We start from the raw sequence: 21,445 nt of genomic DNA on the forward strand, positions 1-21,445 counted from the left end.
ATGAATAGATTTACTCCCGTTGATGAAAAGGAGTTTGAAAACGACAATGAAGATGATATCGGCACTGAGAAACTAATTGGGGAAACTACTACACGGGTGTGAGGAACAACGTCGCACTGGCAGCACTGACTTTTTGAGATCATATTTGATCGCTACACAAATACTGTCATGATACCGCAGATTTCTATCGGTTGCTTCACATCCATTAATGTTTCATACTGTAAGTTGTGATTTCGATAAATATTTTAAACTAAACATTTGGACGGTTGTAACAATAAGTGAAGACAATGTTGTAGGGTCGAAATTTATCACGATGTATATAGTAACGACCTGTATTATTGTTTACATATATGTCTATTCTTTTTGTCACTTTTCAACCTTTTTCCTTTGGAAAAACATGAATGTGACATCGACTTTGGACTCGAACATCTTCAATATTTTTAATAAAGCGCTCATTGAAGTCAGACGTACAGTCAGGGCCGTAACAGCACTTCGTCAGCCCCCCCCCAAACGTTGGTCCTGGGCCCCCCAAAGCGTGATAAACCTAACTTATGGGGGGCTTCGCCCCCCAGACCCCTTTCGCCCTGTCCGTTGTATACCACTGCTTATCATCTATATTGGGTGTCCGTTTCGTGAGTCAGTTTTTATCGCCTGAACGCGCGAAGCGCGAAAAATTTCTATAATTCATGACTGAATCGGGCAATATGATCGGTAATTGCATATATATTGCTATCAATTTTTATCCTTTCTCTGCTCACGTAATCAAATTTACCGGTAGAGCAGAGTGAGGTGTGTTTGAAAGGGTAGGACCCCTCAATAATAAATAAACATCTCCGGGTGTATTGTATACCCGTTGGCAGGAAAGAAACAGCACTTCGTCAGGCCCCAAAAAACTGGAGTCTTGGACTCCCATAGGATGACAAACCGACCCGCCAGGCCGCCACCACGTTGTTCACGAAATTACAGATGTACTGCTTAGTAAACCAGCGCGAAGCGCAAAATTTTTCGATAATTCATGATAAAATCGGTCAATAAGATCTGAAATTGCTTATATATTGCTATCAATTTCTTGTCCTCTATGCTCAGTCGCTCACGTAATCAGATTTACCGGTAGAGCTGAGTCAGGTGTTGTCTTGGAAAATGTAGAGCCCGTAAATAATAATTAAACATCTTCGAGCAGGTGGACCTATTGGTATGACTTCGTTACATGATGTTATTTCGTGACCTCCTGTCTGCTATATCAAAAATATACAATCGCCCAAACGTACTAACCTAAAAGATCACACGATTTCAAATTGGTATTTCTTCACTGGCATATAATTTTTCCCTGCGGGGTGGTATTTGTCTTGTGAGGTTCAGATTGCCAAGACAGGAACATTTAGGTGCCAGTCATTTAGACGACTATGGACTATTAAACCCACATGTATTTTGTATATAGAGCGAAGTTTTCGGTCAGCATAATTTTCGGCCAAGGTTTTCTCGCTGCCGATCGTTCTGACACACTTTTTGCAGTCGCATGTTACATGGTCTAAAACTTTATATGTCTTGGTGCGTCGTGGCGAGGTAATGGCCAACGTTGATACGCCCATTTCTATAAATCTTGCGTATTTTTTCTTGTGGGAAGAGTACCCAATATTCAATATACTCGGCAACTTGAAATCGCGTGCAGCGCGAAAAAGTTTTGATAAAGTTGCTTAAATTTTCAAAAAAACTCTATAATTTATGTTAATTCACGAAATAATTTTGGCCCCCCTTCCAGCTCGCCCCCCTCAATTGGGGGGTTCGGGGTGCGGCAGTTACGGCCCTGCGTACAGTCGTTCATTTGTTTAGGTCTTTCATCAACGAATGGCTTGTGTGTTGCATGTGGGAAGGCGCGGCCTTGATACGAAGCTATATACATCTTTATGTGGAACAGAGCCTCATTTACGCACTCATACTATATTATCATTGCTATGAAAATAATGTAGCAATATAGGTGGTCAGTAGCGAAGAGGCTATGCTTCTGCCTTTGCCGAATACTCAAGTAGGTTTATTCCAGTTGCGCTTCATGGTCAAGTTGTTATGTTTTCAGACTACTCACACTGTTACTTGAATAGTTTATAGGAAACCTACATACTTTTTATACATTGTTTCATTTAAAGAAGAAAGTTTTAAGTTATATCTGAAATATGCCTATACAAACGATATGAGTAAAATTGTCATTGCAACTGGGATAAAGAAACCATGTATCACCGTAGCTGAATAGTTTTCTTGCAATGTCATTGGTAATTTTATTTTATGTTTCGTTTATGTTCGCGAACATAACGTCAACGCAGCATACAGAAATTCCCGGCAATGCTGCATTTCTCTCAGCCCGTAAACAACCTTGGCAAGTAACATTCAACTGCAGATTCAGTATATTGATAAAAACAAGCAAGACTTATTTCAGCTAATAACATGCCCACAAGCATGGCATCATACGCGGCGTCAAATGTCTCAATCAGAAGATCCCTAAAAATAGAAAGATGACTAAAATATAACGTAAGGTGACTCGAAAAATACGAAGTCACCTTTCCCATGTCTCTAGCCTTCGTCCTGAGCTTGTTCAACGCAGATTCTGCCATATCCGCCCTTTCCTCAGCGTCGTCAAGTTCATGTTGTAGTTTGCGATACTTTGATAAGTTCTGATTCGCCTGCTCTTCCTACAGCGGGTATACGTATGTCAGTTTCGAGCCAGAATACCGCTTTTGCATATGTTACTTACCGATTCCTCGCTCTGTCGCTTGTACGTTTTGACTTTGATCTGCAGCTTGTCGACGAGATCTTGAATTCTTGTAAGGTTCTTCTTGTCTTCCTCCGCTTGGTACGTGACTTCCTTCAACCTGCGCTCTAGTTTGCGTTGGTTTTTCAAGCTCTCGCCGTTGCGTCGTTGCTCAGCGTCGATCTCGTTCTCAAGTTCTCGCACCTACAGAGCATTGAAGTAGTGAGGAAATGGGTGCTTGAAAACGCCAACCCAATACATTGCACCAAGAATAAGAAATAATCTTCTACTGCCAAGAGTAATTTAAGAAGTGATCACAATCAAAATTTGGAGGGAAAGATTTTTTCCTCACTCTAATTTGTTCCCTTTGGCAACAACTGCACGGATTTAAGTCATACATTGCAATGTTTCGTAACCCTCCCCTTGTGCACACAAGTTTGAAATAGCCAACCATTTCGTATGGTATCAATGCAAATGTCCCGAATTTCGGGATGGAAAATTCAGAACCAACAATCGAACATATTAAATTTCAACAATAATGCTACGCTTGAAATTAACTGTGGCGAAACAATGAGAACGTGACAATGCAAGGGTCAACAATTTGCGAAGCAGGAGCATCTTTCGCTCCTAGCGATAACGTCGGTGCTTATGTTTCAATTAAAATACCAACAATACCACCAAGTGGTTTGTTTGTATCTTCATTGCCAATGCACCTCAATGGCGCAGACCTCCATCTATGGTTTTCCTCCTTGAATAATCAAAACATCGCACTAATTTAGTTTCCACTTACAATCTATAGTACCGTTGATATGTGACTTCGGGCCAGATTTAAACTTAGAGCGACATGATTTTAAAATATTCATCTATACAGTCCTAGCTCGTGATACTCCGATATAATTAAACATCATATCTCACCCTGGTTTCCAGTTTTTGTACTTGTTTCTTTCCGCCCTTCATGGCAACCTGTTCGGCCTCGTCTAGTCGCTGTTGGAGGTCTTTGACAGTGTGCTCCATATTCTTCTTCATGCGTTCTAAGTGAGATGACAGATCTTGCTCTTTTTTCAGTTCCTCGGCCATTGTTGCTGCCTATAGCGCACGGAAAATAAATACAACTCATCAACGGTAAAGAAACAGGTTTTAAGTAGACTACAAGATACACAATCTACAGACAATATATACTTTATAATTAAACATTCATATCCATAGTAGAAGCAACGATGGCTGGAGGGTCAAAATTGTAACTTGGAGTATTTACGTCACCATATGTATTTGTATTTGTTGAATTATAAAAATTGGCATATCAATATTCTCCCTTTGTACTGAACGAGCCAGCGACAATGTCGCCGTGGTCTACTGTTGGTGTAACTAAAGCCCTATATTACTATCCCACCATGCCGTTGTTATAGATAGTGGCATGGGTGGATGGGCTATAAAACAAGTTCAGGTAGACATTTGAAAACTCTGCCATGTGGTCGTAGCACTCGTAGGTCTGCAACTTTCACATGAAACATATTTCGTGGAGGGTGGCATTTGGAAAGGTCGGCGAAAATTATTATGGCGCTATCGTGCCACAAAGTCAAATGACTCACATCAGTGATAGCTTTTTTCGCCTTCTCTTCTGCGTTTCTCTGCTCCTGAATGCATTCTTCCACTTCGTTTTGCATCGTCTGCAGCTCTCCCTCCAACTTTCTCTTTTGGTTGATGAGAGCCGTGTTCTGTGTGTGTAGCAGATTGGAGCGTTCCGCGTTTTCGCACAGCTCGTTCTCCGCCATTTTTCTGCCGCGCTCCGCTTGATCTGCGGCTGAACGAAGCTCCTCGATCTCCGCTTTCAGGAGATTTTCGCGCCTGTCTACCACGGCGAGTTGTTCTTGAAGATCTTCCGAGTGTCTCTTCGCTTCATCCACCTGCAGCTCCAAATCCTTTGCGAACGAGATAAGATGAGGATGTGTATAATTTGTATGCAACTCTAACAGATTTGGTAACTAACGATGCATAGTTGATTTTCCCTTCTGGCACTATTTACTCATGTAGTCATGTTTTCCGACTATATACACTTCTATTGCAACATAGTTTTTCAAGAACAAAATGCTTAAAGTAATATGAAGATAAGTATGTATGGCTTTTAGAAGTAAAGATGTCATAAAAACACGGGAAATAGCTCCTGTATCGCGGTAACTGAATTTATTTTACCTAAAAAATCTAAACTAGGTGTTTACCCCCATAATGTTAGTATTGTACTAGTTATCTTAATTTCTGGTTGAAACTGTCTATCCTTACGAAATAGTTTGGCCTGAAAAAACTTTCTCGACTTGAAAACTTACAATTTTTTACATGAAAATTTTTAGTTCTAACGAAATCTGGACCTATGAAGAATTCCAGTAGTTACATCTAGGGCTGGGCACAATGATTCGAGTACTCGAATCTGAATCGAGTACTCGAATCTGAATCGAGTATTAATTTTAATGATTCGAGTCGAGTAGTAAAATACGATTTTTTCGAGTACTGAAATTATACGCTCCTCCCAGCTGAAAGTTAATTTACTAACGAGAATTATAGTTTTGATACTATTTTGAGCTGAGGAAGCCTTGAAACCTTGATTAGCCGTGTCGCAGCATACGAGACATAGGACAAAGCTACGAACGTTACTGGAAATAACACATTTCCGAAGTCATGAGTCACAACATTGTCACAACATTGTCAAGAAGAGCAATGAAATCGGTATATTTAATGTGACGCATAACAGGCATTATGTTCTTTGTGGTCGCATAAAAGGTACATATTTGAACTTTGACATAGTACATTCTGCGGTGACGTCGTAATGAGTGATACTCGAACACTCGACTCGACTCGAAGCGTAATACGTGATTCAGAATCGAATCACTCAGGTACTCGATTTTGCCCTGCCCATACATCACGCATTATGTTATAAATAAGTTTGTTCAAGTTCAAGTTTGTTGTAGTACAACGAAAGATACTTTCTTACATTCTTGTGTAGAAAGTGTCTGTCCTTACTAAGTAGCTTGCCAAGAATGGAGCAGTTGTTGGCTGGAAACACTGAAGTTGTGCGTACACTGCTGGTGGCACACCGCGTTGCTCCATTTTGACGATGTTGTCAACATTACAATTTTTCATGATGCGCTTCTCTATATAAGAACCAATGCCGCCGCCGGCTTGCTTTAGTTGGGATATTGCGGTACATTGAACAAACACCATGTCGACCTATTTGTTTCATTTCAAGGTTTGTGATTCAAAATGGGTGTAAACAACGGTAAGCCTGTAAAGTAGGCTACAAGCTGAAAAAAGTCAAATGATGATTCACTGACAGTGCAAACATCTATACGATACAACGAAATTCATTTTGAATTAACAGTGATGCTGATGATACATCTTTTAATTTCAAAACGAGCCATCTCCGATTAACAGCTGAGAGCACTTTTTGAAAAAACTTACTCGAAGACTTCCAGTCCTTACATTTTATTCTTCCGCCGGAAGCAGTTTTGACGTGTCTTGGATATCACCACTTCAACTTGTAACTGAGTAGAAATTTACGGCGTTACTTCTACTTCTACTGCAGATGCAGCGTTGACTACTTTGACCTTTTCTGCGTGCAACCTGTATATAACATTAATTACATACTTTGATGTGAGCCTGAGACGATTTGGCCGATTTCTGGGCTTCGGAGGCCTGTCTGGTGGCGTGTCCCAATTGAATTTCGAGATCGTTGAGGTCTCCTTCCATTTTCTTCTTCATGCGGACAGCTTCTTGGCGAGTCTTGCTCTCGGAGTCGAGTGTGGTTTGCATCGATTCGAGAGAGCGTTGTTGGTTGCGTCTGTGACAAAGATTGGTGGAAACAGCCGGCGATGCTATGCATGCAAAACATAGTGTATAGCAGATTTTTACGCACAAGACATGGAACGAAAAGTGTACCATTCTGGCACACTATACAGTCGGGCATTTTAGTAACATTCGTAGGTGCTTCGGAACCTTGCGACCATATTTATATTTGCCATGACCCGCTGCTGGGCTTGAAATATTTCAGAATGGTTCATTTACTAACGCATTGTGTCTACTTGAGAATATTCAGCTCTCCATTACATGCATGCTTCAGATTGGTAAGTTCTGAAGCGGTTACCCAAGGGAGCTGTAGCGTTAGGTACATATAAAACTCCCCCCACAAACAGAATGTATATTTTTAGTGATAACTATTTCATCCTTCACGTTATTTGTTCATAATTTATATATTTAGTAGGTATCGCAAAGAGTTAGATTCTATTTAAATATTCTACTCTGGTAGGTAGGCCATACTTACTGTGATAAAATATTTCATATGGGCGACAATGCGGTGAGAACGGAACCACGCAACCCGCTACCTAAATTATATTCACCTATACGTTCGTGAAATCATATTAGTCTACTGTACCGTTCACCATACGCAACCTACTCTCGTCATCGCAATTGTCCACTGCCGTCGCTGAGTTCGTGATAAGTTGTAATAAGTTCATTTAGTTACTGCTTGATTTGAATTTCCTGACGACCGTGGCGCACAAGGCCATAAATGGCGAAAAGCACCACTCATGTTTGTGATAATAATAATAATAATAATATTACTCTACTGTGCGCGAATCGCGACGAAAATTCTGGGCTTAAAATAACTTTTATGAAAATTAAATGTTGATACTCCGCGAAAACAGCCCTGAAATTCATCAGGCTATCTTTCTGATTGGAGAATAAACTACTTCTACTTGACAAACTGAAAATACCGAAAAGTGAGTAAGTATATCACAAAACATTACGAAGTAGAAGTAGCGGGAAATTAGATCTACTTGAGTAACTACCCAAGTACTACCCAAACTACTTGAGTACTTCAAAAAGTAGAAGTACCTCGTTAGTGACCACCTCTGCTACCTACAATCTACATACTTTACCGTTATTTGTGCTACACCGCTTACATTTTAGACTTTTGATTTTTTTTGAAATAGGAAGTAGTTATTGGATAAATTTCTATACTTTCAAGCGGACATTATCACAACTGCACCATGCAGACCCTGTATGGCGGTAATATATGGTAATTTCGAAAATTGGATGTATTTACATCGGTCATAAATCGCTAAACATAAACATGCATTGAAACTAATATTCCCACTTTGCGATCAACGTGAAATGACTAATTACACTGTAAATAGGTGAAATATTCAAAAATATATTTAATTGCCGTGGTACGAGGCGGGCTATTTCGCGTAGATCATATTACAATTTCACTGATAAACGTGATTCAAACCTATACCAAAATACTTTCTATTTTCCAAACCCCTGAGTGTTTTGCCTATGTTAAATATAGTTACGCCTACAAAACTCTTGAAAAAGAATTGGAAGTAACCAAAAATCATACCACTCGAAAAAGCAGTTGTTGTTGTTGTTGATTATTATTTGATTGGCGATTATAACGCAAGTGGTTTTGTTCGCCATACCCAAGAAAGCAGGGTTAAGCAGTAAAAGTAGGCAAAAACCTACTGAGCACTCCGAAAAAGTAGATTTACTTCGTTACTGACCACTTCTGGTCTTTGGTGAATGCATCTGAATCAGATAAAAAGAGGGCAAGGTCTCCGTTCCCTACCTTTGATTGTCAATTTCCTCTTCCTTCTCGCTAAGGCGTCTCTCGAAGTCTTGCTTCATCTGCGCGAGTTCGACCTGCAGCCGCAAAACCTTCCCTTCCTCTCCCTCAATTGCTCCTTCCGCTTCCTCCAAGGCGGCTTGAATCTCGTTACGTTCATGTTCGAGAGTTCTCTTCGCCTTTTCCAGTTCGTGGATGCTCTTTCCTCCCTCTCCCAGTTGATCGGTGAGATCGCTTATTTCCTCTGCGCATTTTGATGCGTAACAAAGATGAGCAATGTGCGCATGTGTGGATGAACCCGTTTACTGACCTTGAAGATTCTTGTTTTCGCGTTTAACAGTCTCGAGAGCGTCAAGAGATTCCTCATAAGCGTTTTTCATTTTGAACAGCTCAGTGGACAGTCCTCTAGCCTCTTTTTGGGATTGTTCCAGATCAACTTGAAGCTCCTCTTCCTTTTGCTTATGCTCCGCCAAAACCTGAATGACAAAAAATTCCATTCTCCGCCCCTCATTGTAGTGCAGAGAGAATTCTTGGAAGCTTCCAGAAAATAGCGTGATTTAGTTACTGGTCGATCATATAAAATCTGAGACTGATCCAAACAATGTACTGCAAAGTATGGCCATATCACGAAAGCCTGGTCCAATCACTTGTTAAATTATTAGAGGTGAGTACTACAGCAGACTTATTAACGTTCTTGGATTCTTGGATATGGATAAACTTAGATTGGTGTGTGTCGTAATGACAATATTGGGGAAGTTAACCTTGTCGAAGTTTCTCTGTTTCTTATCAAGGGCAGCTGCGCCGGAATTGGCGCGTTCTAGATCGATGGTGAGATCCTCTAATTCTCCTTGTAGTCGGTTCTTCGTTTTCTCCAAACTGGCGCACTTGGCTTGGGTCGCCTCAACTTGTTCCTCGGCTTCTTGAAGACGACTTGCCAGCTTCTTCCTGCAATAAAGAAGCACAAGAGAATATGACATTGCGTAGCGCGATACATGCGAATATCGTGCTAAAGTAGGCTATTATAGTGTGCGTTTCGCTTTGCGAATTCTATATGTTTTCCCTGTGATGCTGTATATCAGCGAGAACGTACTTGGCTTCCTCGAGTTCCTCTGTTCTCTGTATTGCGTCCGTTTCGTATTTATTACGCCACTGCGCCACTTCCGCGTTGGCCTTCGACAGGGCTCGCTGCAATTCAGCCTTGGCTTCTTGTTCTTCTTCGTACTGCTCGCGAAGGAGATCGCAATCGTGTCTGGATGCTTGAACGGAGTGGGCCAATGCCGCTTTGGCTTTCGCCTCTTCCTCCACGACGCGTTTGAGCTCCTCGATTTGTTGGGAAGAACTGTTCTTGGTGCGTGTAAGCTGAGCCATCAAGTGTTCGCGTTCTTCCAATTGGCGGGAAAGTTCGCCTGTTGTTGGGTGCAGCGGTGGTGAGTAAAATTAGTAACTGGTTTTCTCTAGTACAAGTAGAAATGCCTAAATTTCTAATCAATAACAAGTATAAGTACGATTTTCAAGACATGTCGAGACTATGCGGAATAAAATTAGAAATATTAGATTTCTTATATTATTCAATCGTGTATCTTAAACTGATGAGGCGTTTGCAAACTTTTGTCAGGCAATCACCAGTGCCAAATTACAAGATTGCAGACTGCACAATAGTTCATCAGATAGGTGGAATTTATCAAATCACATTCTTTTTATTATGATGGACGGACTATACATTTCATTCATATAATGGACGCCAATCCACCCTAACTCCAAGTTCCACTTGAAAAATGGCGTAAGTAGATAAAAGGGGAAGTACACTAAAATAATACCATTTCAGCAAGTAATAAAAATATTTGACATGTCAAAAGTAATTAGTTGGGCTAAAACTGATGAAGCATATGGGCAATTATACTTTGAGAACATCGACATTCGAGTAGGTGTAGTGGAAAACTCCAATGCAAATGTATCCTACATTAGCACTCCAAAATTTAGAAACACCTCGTAACAAACCGCGCCTCGTGATGACTGAGTGTGACTGAGACAAAATAATTAGCATGATCAACTAAATACCGACTTTTTCGTTAAAGAATTCGCAATGTAGAAAGTATAGTTATCGAGTGAATTCACATCAACTCTATGAGCGAAATTGTAATCAGAGCCGAGTCATGTATAGCTATCTTAGTCACGAGAATGGAATATTTTTATCAAGCTCCCTATATTCGTGACGCTATTCTTAGTCATAGTCGCGAAGATATATCCTCCAATTCTGAAAGCTGCCACCGGCGAATAACTACTTACTTGAGTAATCGTCACGCCAATATTTTACTTTTACTTGCATAGTGTTGGCGTGTCTTGAAGTTACCTATATCGACTTGTAATTGATTAGAAGTCAAAGATATCGACTTGCATGTACCACGCACCATGAACGAATACTTTTAAGTGTAGTAAATGATTGAATAAATCATCTCACCATTTTCCGAAGCGAGCCTAGCCTTAGAGGCGTTTAGTTCGTTCACTTCCTTCGTGAGGTTGTCTGATTTGGATTTCGACTCGTTGAATTGCTCCTCCAAATTCCTCGCCATCTTTTCGTAATTGAGCTTGGCCTTGGTGACGCTTTCGACGTTGGCGGCCAGGTCGTCGATCTCCATTTTCATCTCGCTCTTTTCCTTCTCCAGTTTTTGCTTGACTCGTTGCAGGTTGTCGATTTGTTCGCTCATCTCGGCTCCGGAGTCGGCGTGCTTCTTACGCAAGGTTGACACGGTGGCTTCGTGGGACAAGTTCGATTCTTCGAGCTCTCTACGTAGTTTGGAAAACTCTGCCTCGCGTCTTTTGTTGAGCTCGATCTGACCATGAAAAATTCAGAGATGTAAAACGGTTTTGACGCTCAAAACATCTATGATCAATTGATCATCATCATCATCATACTCCAAATTGGCAATTGGAACTAATGTACTATATGATGTGTGTACTGTATATTTTCGGTGAAGAAATTAAATTATGCTTGCCACATCCATAACTATGATGTGATTGGCTGAAGTGAAATTGACCTTGTCTGGAAATAATCTCAATCCGAGTAGACAACAACAATTTTATTCAAATATTTAAATACGTGATATGTTTCGTGCCTGGTGAAAATCGCTACGTATAAAATCCTGTTTTCAAAATGGGTGTGGAATATCGTTCCGCATGTCCCGTCGAATAATGAAAACTTGCCTACTTGAAAAGACATGGAATACCCTATTATTGATGCTACAGCCCGCGACGTCATCAAATACTAAGAAATTGGCCCGCGATCAAATTCTAGTTTGAGACCCATGCTGCAAAGAGTGGGATCTCGTCATATTACAATGTAGCAATGATCCTCAAAGGGTATGGGTATGTAGGTTTATTGCATAGTTAAAGTATACAGTCCCTCTTCCCTATACTTGATGGTGTCTGGTGAAAACGTAAGCTTGGAAGTTAAAAGTATATTGTACCTGAGCTGCAGTGGCTCCACCAGCTTCCTCCAGTCGCTCACTTAGTTCTTCAAGCTCGCGGGATAAATCAGCTCTCTGTTTCTCAATCTTTGCTCTGGCTGCTCTTTCGGCTTCCAACTCCTCTTCAAGCTCTTCGATACGCGCTTGCAATTCTTTGATTTTCTTCTGGAGTTGCATCACCAGCGCCTGCTCATCTTCAAGCTTGGTTGATAGCTGGCTGTATTCGAATTCCTGCTTTTTCAACTTCTCTTCTAGGCGTTGCTTGTCATTTTCAAGATCCATGACAGTTTCCTGGGAAAGTCGAAGATCGCCTTCAAGCTTCCTTTTGGTACGTTCCAGGTCCATGCGCAGTTTCTTCTCTTGCTCTAAGGAAGCTTCAAGCTATGAAATAGAAATATATTTGTTTCTGCAAAGTTGCTGTTGTCTATCATTGAGGGATCCGATGATACTCACGTCGTCAACCTGTTGTTCAAGTTTTGACTTCTGCTTCGTTAGACTGTTCACTTTGTCTTCCTCTCCTTGCAAGTCGTCAAGAGTCTGTTGGTGAGCCTCTTGCAAAGCTTTCTTTTCCTTCTGAAGCTTGGCAATTTGCTCATCTTGTGAAGCGATTTCTTCTTGCAAATTTTTCAGCTGCGGTGTGTAAATTTTATTTAGATAGATGCCAAGCTGCCAAGTCTCAATCGAGTTTGATGACGATCATTGATTATTGCACATCGATTCTATGTTATATACCTAGGATCGTTTTACCTTGTTCTCGGTCGCGTGCTTTTCTTTCTCTACTTTAGCAAGAGTGATCTCCAAGTCGTCGATGTCTTTCTTCAGTTCGGAGCATTCATCTTCCAACTTCCGTTTTTTCGACACCAATTCGTTGTTGAGTTCTTCTTCGTCTTCCAATCGCTCTTGGATTTCTTTGATTTTTCCATCCAACTCCACTTTGGTACGGATCAGTTGATCGCAGCGGTCTTCAGCATCATCAATTCTGTCTTGTTCCTATTACAATATAGATTTCTGATCGCACCAGAATTGGTGGTTCGATCAAATTTATTAGTGGGTGGAAGAAGCGTAGAGGGTGCTAAAACCAGTGTTTGTTATGACGTAGGTCATTTGTAATGACTCGATTTGCATGACCCGAGATACTCTATTTATAGACTTGATCCAAGTCATATACTTTGTTACCTTTCTCTTGGTCCCTCAAATTTCCTCGCAATGATTTAGATATGCGATACCATTACCATTGTTGCATGACCAATTAATTGATCATTCAAGTTCTCGGAATGATCACAGCACTGGACTCGGTGGTGAATTGAAAATGACTATACTGGATTCGAATCAAAACTATAAAATAAGATGTACTGAAGATGACTCCGAACCCTGTCACGTGGATACAATCCCTGTTTAAAACGTAGCACTTGCTCCTTCTTGGCATACCCAGAATGAAGATTTTATTACGACACGGTCTCATTGTGACGTAAATATTATAGATATCTAACCTACGAATAGATGCGCATCACGTGATTCACGGTCGAGTGATGCTACATGCGCAGATTTGTTGTCGCTTCGTAGCATGAAACGGCAACATAGTTGCTAATCCCATAGATGACGACCTGAGCGCTCAAATTTAATAAAGTTGATCTTATTTGGAAGCTACAGTCGCGATGATTGTGAAAATAAACATTAAATTTTCATTAAGACAATGGAACCACCCCGAAATAGCCTTCTAAATCTGAAAATCGGCATTGTTCTAAACAATCGCAACGACGCAGCACAATGACCATAACAATGGTCCTTGCGTGGTTGCGATTGTTCAAAACAATGCCGATTTTCAGACTTTATAGGGTGTTTCGAGGTGGTTCCATTGCTCTGATCAGATTTTGATGTATATTATCAGAATCAGCGCGACTGTAGCTTTCAAATAAGATAAACTTTTTGAAATTTGAGCGCTCAGGTCGTCATGTATGGGATTAGCAATTACGTTGCCGTTTCATGCTATGAAGCGACAACAAATCTGCGCATGTAGCATCACTCGACCGTGAATCACGTGATGCGCATCCATCCGTAGGTTAGTTATCTATATAAATATAATGCATGACGCAACGATGTCCAAGTCAAAAATTAGGGGGTAGTGACGTAACCAGTGGGGAAATTTGAGAATTTGTGTATCTGGCGAATCCAGTTCGCAGTTCCTACGTACCGATTGTAATTGTAAAAGTAAGTCATTCTTCTCTTGAACAAGTGTGACTTGAGATTCCTCCAACTCTTTGCGGCGTTTCGACTCCTTCTCTAGATTGGTTTTCAATTCCTCATTCTCAGCTTCAAGCTGTTCCATTTCCTTGGCTGCTTCGGCAGTTTGAAGCAATGGTTTGATCTTGTACATGAGTTTCATCCATTCCCAATCACGTACGGAGAAGAAGGCTCGCAGGTTTGACTGTAGCACTCTAATAGCAGCTCTGTAAATGTGCGAGAAAAGATATTTACGTGATGTCAAATAATTGAAATAACATTCAAGTCGCTTTACCGTTTTATTAAATGACGTGAGCAGCAAGCTAAAGGAAACGATTTTTATACCATGATTTCAAAATAATACAAATAGATCCCGACCGATATTGAATTTTTGAGCCAATATCGATAAAAGAGAAAATCCCGATATAATTGACCGATATTGAAAATAAATTTAAATATAGCTTCAGTCGCATTTCCGAAAGTTCACAGCATTCACCTGAACAGCTTTGACATGGAATGAATTAGAAAGGTTGCATTTGGACAGCTGTATGTTGAAAGGTCCGTATCGAAAGTATTTTTGCTTTTTCAGACTACTTTCGCCTACTTTCACTAACTGCTCAAACGGATATGATTTTAGGCTCCTTCTACTTCTATTCTCTAAGCTATAACGGACACAATACAAAATAACTGCAGGTAGTTTGAAATTGTTGGTGTCCGTTATGCCCTAACTAACTTACCGCCTTTCGATGAGCTTGTTGTATTCAACGCGCATGATTCGTCCTCTCATTCGAGCTTGAATAAGTTTGAAAATGGAGGATAGTTTGTTGTCACGCAGCTCTTCCAACACTCCCAGCATGCCGGCACGGAAGAATACCTGTCACGCCAAGTACATGAGTATAGCTTATGAAATCTGGAGTTTTTTAAAAAAAATCCACCTTGGTATGTCCAAGCTTATATTTCTCATGGTCAATATTTTCCAGAGAGGTCAAAACCTTTTCGGACGCTTTCTTGCTGTCCAAAAATTGACCATCCGGAACAGCATTAGGATTCAGAATGCGGTATCGTTGCTTGAAATCGCCGTAAGGCAACCTGTTCGGAAAACCTTTTCGGCAGATACGAATTCCTTCCAAGACACCATTGCAACGTAACTGATGCAAAACGACATGGTTATCCATTGTCCCGGGGGTTTTAGTTTCGTTAGGAACGATGCAGCGAACGAAATGCGGGGCGGTTGACCTGAAATGCAGTGAGGTGTCGGATTTGCAAAGATCGGCTTTGTATATGTGCTACTAACCTCAAGTTTGTCATGAGTTTGTTCAAGCTCTCACGATGCATTGATGATACAGTTTGGAAGGAACCTCCCTTCTTCCTCTTTCCACCTTTGCCACCACCACCGGAATTATCATCGGCGCTTACGTATCCTTCCCAAATAGTCTGCATCAGTTTCAGGGACGACTTTTTGTACAATTCCACCACGCTGTTGTTCAGTGGTTCCTTGTTTTTCTCAAGCCAGTCGGTAATGCTGTATCCCACCTGTGAAAGAGTACGATATTTCAAATTTGATAGTGTTTCATAGGACATGTCGTTGAACACACTCATACCGAGCCAGCATAATGATGAAGTTCGAAGTGCGCCTCAAATTTCGTCTTCTTCACAGGTTTCCCAAAGGATTTAGTTTTTCCAAGATGATTTTGATAGAGTTTGTCCAAAAACGTCTTGTCAGATGCTTTTGGAAACATGCACTCTTCCTCGAGGATGGACATGATACCCAGTGGCTTAAAAGACAGAAGATACTACTTGATACTGAGATTGGGAGCTTGATATATACTGCAAAAATGTACCTTTTCGATCAGTTCGATACACGCAGCTAAATCCATACCGAAATCAATGAAGACCCAATCAATTCCTTCCTTTTTGTATTCCTCTTGTTCCAAAACAAACATGTGATGGTTGAAAAATTGTTGTAATTTCTCATTCGTAAAGTTGATGCAAAGTTGTTCAAAGCTGTTGAACTGGAGATTTTCGATGAGCGCATTAGAATCAAATACATGTAGCGTTGCAAATTGTTTGGAACTTACGTCGAAGATTTCGAAACCAGCAATGTCCAAAACACCGATGAAGTAGCTTCTAGGTAATTTTGTGCTGAGGCTATTATTGATGATTTTTACTAGCCAGTTGAAGTGTTTCTCGAACACGCCTTTGCTGAGAGCGCCCATTCCGTAACTCACCTAACGCGAAATCGCAGTTCGATTAGGCCACGGCAGGGAAGCGGAACCGACAAGTCGAGTGTACCTGGTTAACAGTCTGTCCTTTAGTCACGTATTCATTTCCTACTTTCACGCGGGGATGGCAGAGGTATTTCAGAAAGTCAGCGGAGTTCAAGCCCAACAAATATGACACCTTGTCAGCATCTACAAGCAGGAACAAAGTTACGTAGTTAGTTAGATTGGTCAATTCCACATTAGTAACACAACTAATACGGATGCTTTACCTTCTGTCCCATCTGGTTCGGCTTGCTCTTCCCGCTGCTTGTTTTTGAACTTCATATTTTGCTGATGCATGATGCCAGCCATGATACGGTAGATTCCGTTGACTTCTTCAGGGGTGAATCCAAGAATTTTGAACGCATCCTAACAAACAATTATGGCCTTCAGAAAAATAACTACGATCATATTCAAAACATATATTACGTCCGTTAGAATTAATTCCGCGCCATCATCCAAGCCGTCCACTGTTACGACACCCTGGCTAATTGATTTGTAATCATAGGGATCCTTGGTCAGAAGAAGCTGATCTGAAGAATGCCGCGTGCTCATTGCTCATGCTTAGAAAGAAATTAAGCTATAGCCTCATTAATACCAATTAGTTCTGGTTTGGATCCAGAAATGAGTTGGTAAAAGATGTGATAGTTCCGTTCACCGCCTTGCTGAAAGATTACACGAGATTTCTCGAGAAGATCTTAAAAAGAAAACGAGCCAATCCAATTTTATGTATTAAAACGATGACACTGTCCTTACAATGCTCGATATCTCCAGACGCCAGGCTACCGGTACTTCCGAAGTGAATTCGGATAAATTTACCCTGTAAGACAATCACAACAATTGAAAAAATGCTTGATCGCTGGGCAAGCATCAAATATAGCTTACAAATCGAGAGGAATTGTCGTTCCTGGCAGTCTTCGCGTTGCCAAAGGCTTCCATAGCAGGGTTACATTGCACAATTTGGTCTTCGAGTGTGCCTTTGTCGTCATTTTGTCCACCGCCGCCTTGAGCGGCGACCAACGCAAAGTATTGGATGACTTTTTTGGTGTTCACTGTTTTACCAGCACCAGATTCACCACTGGAAACGAAAGGTACAGGTAATCTGTAGGCGAGGAAGGCGCACATAATCATTTTCTTACGTAATCAACATGGACTGATTTTCCCTGTCTGAATTAATAAAACAGCAATCATGTTTAGAAACAAAACTCTGCAATGTCACGTCATACTCATCAACATTTCCGTGTAAGCGTTGTCCGCAATCGAATACAAGTGAGGAGGCATCTCGGTTCTTCTCTTTCCTTTGTAAGCGGCGATGACGTAGGAATTGTAGACGGGCAACATCTTGTATGGATTGACAGTCACACAGAAAAGCCCGGAGTAAGTCTGTTTAACAAAATATAGATCGTGTCAGTGCCAAATGTTGTAATCAAAACAGCTATTACACAGGGTACATTCGTGGTGAGATTCGTTGTTGACGTTATATTTGTAAATGCAGTGCATTACGAGATATGCGATACGTGATTGCTGATTTCCTATGCATGTGTTATCTCATTTGAAATTGAGAAAGTCGCTGTTGCGCGGGTAAATCGCATATCGGTCTTTGCAAATTGCAAGCCAACATGTACCGTCTGCAATACGGCGCTATGTCCAAACGTAACACTGTTTTACCAAGCCTCTATGCCGAAGCGCGGTACCGACTTTCTAATCATTGATAATTGCCGATCATTATAATTATGGCATTAACGTTGCAGGACAAAACATTTCGACCTAAAGGACGATCGTTGTGTAATCAAACGGCAAAGTACCGCTATATTGCGACATATTTTTCGGTATTCACCAAGTCCGTAGCGTTTCAAAGTAACAGATTTTATCGTGTCATCAACAACGCCACTATGGGGAGATTCATAAGCAAATTATATAAGTCGAACAAAGCCGGACACAAGCAATCGACATTGACGTAATTTCTCACGTATTTGCTAACGCGGGCACCAAACGTACAACTAAATTGTCCTTATTACTGTAGGTGTCGTATCCAAGACTTACGCTACTGAGCCGTTGTCAGCTGGTATATATGACAACTCGTATATGCATAGAGAGTCCACAACCACCAGCAACGGCCGACATATTTCATCATGCTATCAAATAACCAAATCATACTGGAGAATTAATTATCGTTATTCTCATTCAGCCCGGAATGATTGACAGGACTAATAGTCACAGTTCCATCTTTCTTGTTTTCTATACAATCGGAAGCATGTTTGCTTATACCTAGTTTCCTATACCCTCTCAGAATATGCTAATGGTTTCGAATAAATGCTCAATTTTAGCCTTCTCTTCTGTGTCTACAACTCCACATTATCCCATTATGCCATCAATATGTATTGTAGCTACTAAGGAGATCTATCGAAATTGAAATAGTAAAAATAGTGTAAGCAGAGAAAACATTCTGAACCATCGCTCCAAATAAAGTTAATTGTTAAGTAAAAAATTCGGTCGTAAACTGAACTTTGGAATTGTACTTCGCAATCGTATCCATTATGCAATAATAACCTACATTCCAGCACCGCCGAAACCTCCAGGTTTGATAGAAAGGACCATTGTTACGAGATAGTGGTGTGACTAACTTGAACACTATTTTAAATGTTTCGGAAAATCCAAATCTATCGATTAATTTTTAATCGATATTTACATGGTTGGCAAATTAATTATACGAAAGTATGCCAAATATATAGGGCAGTATGTATATTGCAAACTTCTAGAAAATATGCTAAATGCTGCTGTCATGCCAGACCCATAGCCTAATTGTCGAACCAAACGCCCTCTGAAATATTTCAATAATGTGAGTTGGAAACCACGGCAGGCTAGCGACGGATAAAGGCACGTCACAAATATTCGGATTTTATATTTAGCGGCCGTCTGCCTTCTCTCAACTTCGCAGACATACAATCTCCAAAGGTACCGTAATGACATTGACATTGCTTGTTTGCTATAGTTGTGCATGGCTTTGGGGAGGAGTTGTAGGTTTTCTATACAGGTCGAAATTTCAAGAGTTAAATTTATTATCGCACCTGCAACGATTATATCTATATGAAAAATCATGTACTAGAAAAACCGAGTACAACCATATAACCAAAATGAGCAATGAGCATGTTTGTAGCCAGCGATATCTGGAGCTTCACATGCGCTGAAAATACCGATACCTGTAGCTAATACGTACGTAAATCATGAAGGACTCGTATCTCTCCTTCAGATTGTTGAGAACACTCGCTTCGTTGAGATGCGTCATGTTCACCATGTCCTCGCATTTCTTGTACCTCGGAGGATTCATCAATTGGAGATCATCCTCGGGCACAGTAGTTTCCTGATAATAAATTCGATATTCGAGAAAACTCGAGGGAACTTTGTAGTCATTTCATACCTTTCCCTCATCAAGAGACTTTATTTTGGCTTTTCCGCCGTCTATAGAGATCACCTCTCCCTTCACGTAGCAATTTTCCTTGTTTGGAAACCAGCAATATTTCCTTCCTTCGAAATACAGCAGCATGGAAGAAGATAGTCTGTTTCTTTGATGTATTGCAGAGCTTAATACTTTTGCAATTATTTCGCACCAGCTGTAGTATTTGTCATTGAGGGCCTTACCAGAGCATTTATTCATTCTACATTTCATTGTCTTCAATAATGATGACCCGAATACAGATACCAGCTACCTACCCATACGGTGAACGTAATTACGACGTATAAGACATATTTTTCGGCAAATGCTTACCGCCAACATTTCCTTTGCTGTTTCGTTACAAGTTATTTCTAGTGTAAGGTTTGTTTTCTTCTAAAAACCAGGTGGTCAGGCCGTCAGGGTGTTGTACAAACACTATCGTCTCGCCCGCTGACATTGAATCATTGTGCCATTTCACATTTATTGGTAAGTCATCACAAATCGGTCATTGTAAGAAACACAATGGGTATTCATTTTAGGATCCGAAATATAAGTATATACAGTCCGCCTACCGTCAGGTTTCTGCGTTTGAAGCCTCAACGTTTCCTCCTGGGACATGCGCAGATACTCTGCCGCATCTTGAAACATCGACAAATCAAGAGTGGCCATATCTTTGTCTTGCTATGCGCAAGAGCTCTCACCGAGAAACTTGGCCTAACTTTTTACGATACAAGCTGAAATTCGCATAATCTCGATAAGGGAGTGCATTCCCGTCGATTTCCAGTAACATACTTATTGCTTATATGTCACCATAAGTGATGAGACCTCGGTGAATATTGGGGGTGCAAGATTAATAGTGGTTAGCAGTGTGATACTCGTCATATATTGATTAGTGATCAATAAATTCAATGATATTCCTCGAACAAATGTCAATGCTAACATTCCATAGTAGAATTCCAAGTCTTAACTACTTCCGTCGACTTCGGCCAATCAATTTCCCGTCACTAAATGACGATTTGAATCCTAGCAAAACCTGTTGCGTTCCGAACTTAGTAAATTATCACATAAACATTAGAAGCGCCCAATCTTTCTTCCAGTTACATAATGCGCCTGACTACATACATCTCATTTGTAGGCACCGCCGTAGCACCAGCCATTTTTATAATTCGTATAAGTGCCAATGTTGTCAGCTGCTGGCGCGGAAGGTGACGAAACTCACTTTATAACACGAATCTATTTTCACCTTACCTAATCACACCATGTGCGGAGCCCAATGTTGCAATATAACATCACGTTGCGTAGGTATTAAAACTGATTGGAATAGCGTCTTGCGTCATTTAGTGACTGCGCAGCGGTGCACCTCGGACAAACAAAGAATATGGTCAGAATATGAAACCGTAATGAGCTGATTTAGCTACATATATTACAGGCAGGTAGCACCTATATGTAATCGGTGGCATGTCGGATGTTTTCCGATGAGTAAAGATGCAGGAGTTGAATTCAGATCTCAACTTCATATATGATGTCAAAATCTTACTCGTCGCGTTATCTGGAAATTTATACGCAGTAAAGCAGTCAGTAAAAAGATGATATATCTGGTAATATGGTACTGTACACAACGTTGAGGCGCGGGGAAACGGGCAGGAAATCGTTCGAGAAGATGGCACAATATAAGCATTTATGTGCCAATGTATTACAACTTGTGCATGTACTTAT

At 40.7% G+C, this 21,445-nt stretch overlaps 2 protein-coding genes across 2 annotated transcripts in view; one reads left to right on the forward strand and one right to left on the reverse strand.

The window, feature by feature from the left end:
• LOC145456419 (solute carrier family 15 member 2-like) overlaps window positions 1-1,912 on the forward strand; it is a 48,925-nt gene extending 47,013 nt beyond the window's left edge. Inside the window, exon 15 of the mRNA XM_080334536.1 lies at window positions 9-1,912. Coding sequence (XP_080190662.1) covers window positions 9-102 — 94 coding nt within the window. The 3' untranslated portion in view covers window positions 103-1,912. The remainder of the gene's footprint in view (window positions 1-8) is intronic.
• Window positions 1,913-2,378: 466 nt separating this feature from the next.
• On the reverse strand, window positions 2,379-20,494 carry LOC145456413 (myosin-6-like). The gene is made up of 32 exons (XM_080334526.1): window positions 20,302-20,494; window positions 19,715-19,821; window positions 19,514-19,657; window positions 17,523-17,679; window positions 17,436-17,463; window positions 17,182-17,374; window positions 17,053-17,116; window positions 16,895-16,993; window positions 16,726-16,829; window positions 16,527-16,665; window positions 16,328-16,446; window positions 16,114-16,263; window positions 15,877-16,047; window positions 15,637-15,810; window positions 15,330-15,568; window positions 14,971-15,271; window positions 14,773-14,909; window positions 14,007-14,262; window positions 12,563-12,805; window positions 12,269-12,445; window positions 11,816-12,196; window positions 10,810-11,182; window positions 9,442-9,757; window positions 9,113-9,296; window positions 8,662-8,827; window positions 8,355-8,595; window positions 6,377-6,569; window positions 4,330-4,659; window positions 3,656-3,826; window positions 2,744-2,944; window positions 2,550-2,681; window positions 2,379-2,490 (listed from the first exon to the last, which is right to left on the reverse strand). Exons 1-32 carry the CDS (start codon window positions 20,396-20,398, stop codon window positions 2,476-2,478), a joined length of 5,802 nt encoding a protein of 1,933 aa, XP_080190652.1. The 5' UTR covers window positions 20,399-20,494; the 3' UTR covers window positions 2,379-2,475.
• Between the last annotated feature and the right edge of the window lie 951 nt (window positions 20,495-21,445).

The sequence above is a fragment of the Botryllus schlosseri genome, chromosome 14, assembly GCF_051294905.1.
Source record: "Botryllus schlosseri isolate E-star chromosome 14, Bs_hap1, whole genome shotgun sequence".
NCBI classification, from domain to species: domain Eukaryota; kingdom Metazoa; phylum Chordata; class Ascidiacea; order Stolidobranchia; family Styelidae; genus Botryllus; species Botryllus schlosseri.

Coding starts and splice junctions, on each gene's coding strand:
- LOC145456413 (XM_080334526.1), bottom strand. CDS start 20,398: ATGGCCACTCTTGATTTGTCGATGTTTCAAGATGCGGCAGAGTATCTG. Junction 16,830..16,894: donor ATCCAAACCAGAACTAATTG/GTATTAATGAGG, acceptor GGCATTCTTCAG/ATCAGCTTCTTCTGACCAAG. Junction 11,183..11,815: donor GTGGAGCCACTGCAGCTCAG/GTACAATATACT, acceptor TTTCATGGTCAG/ATCGAGCTCAACAAAAGACG.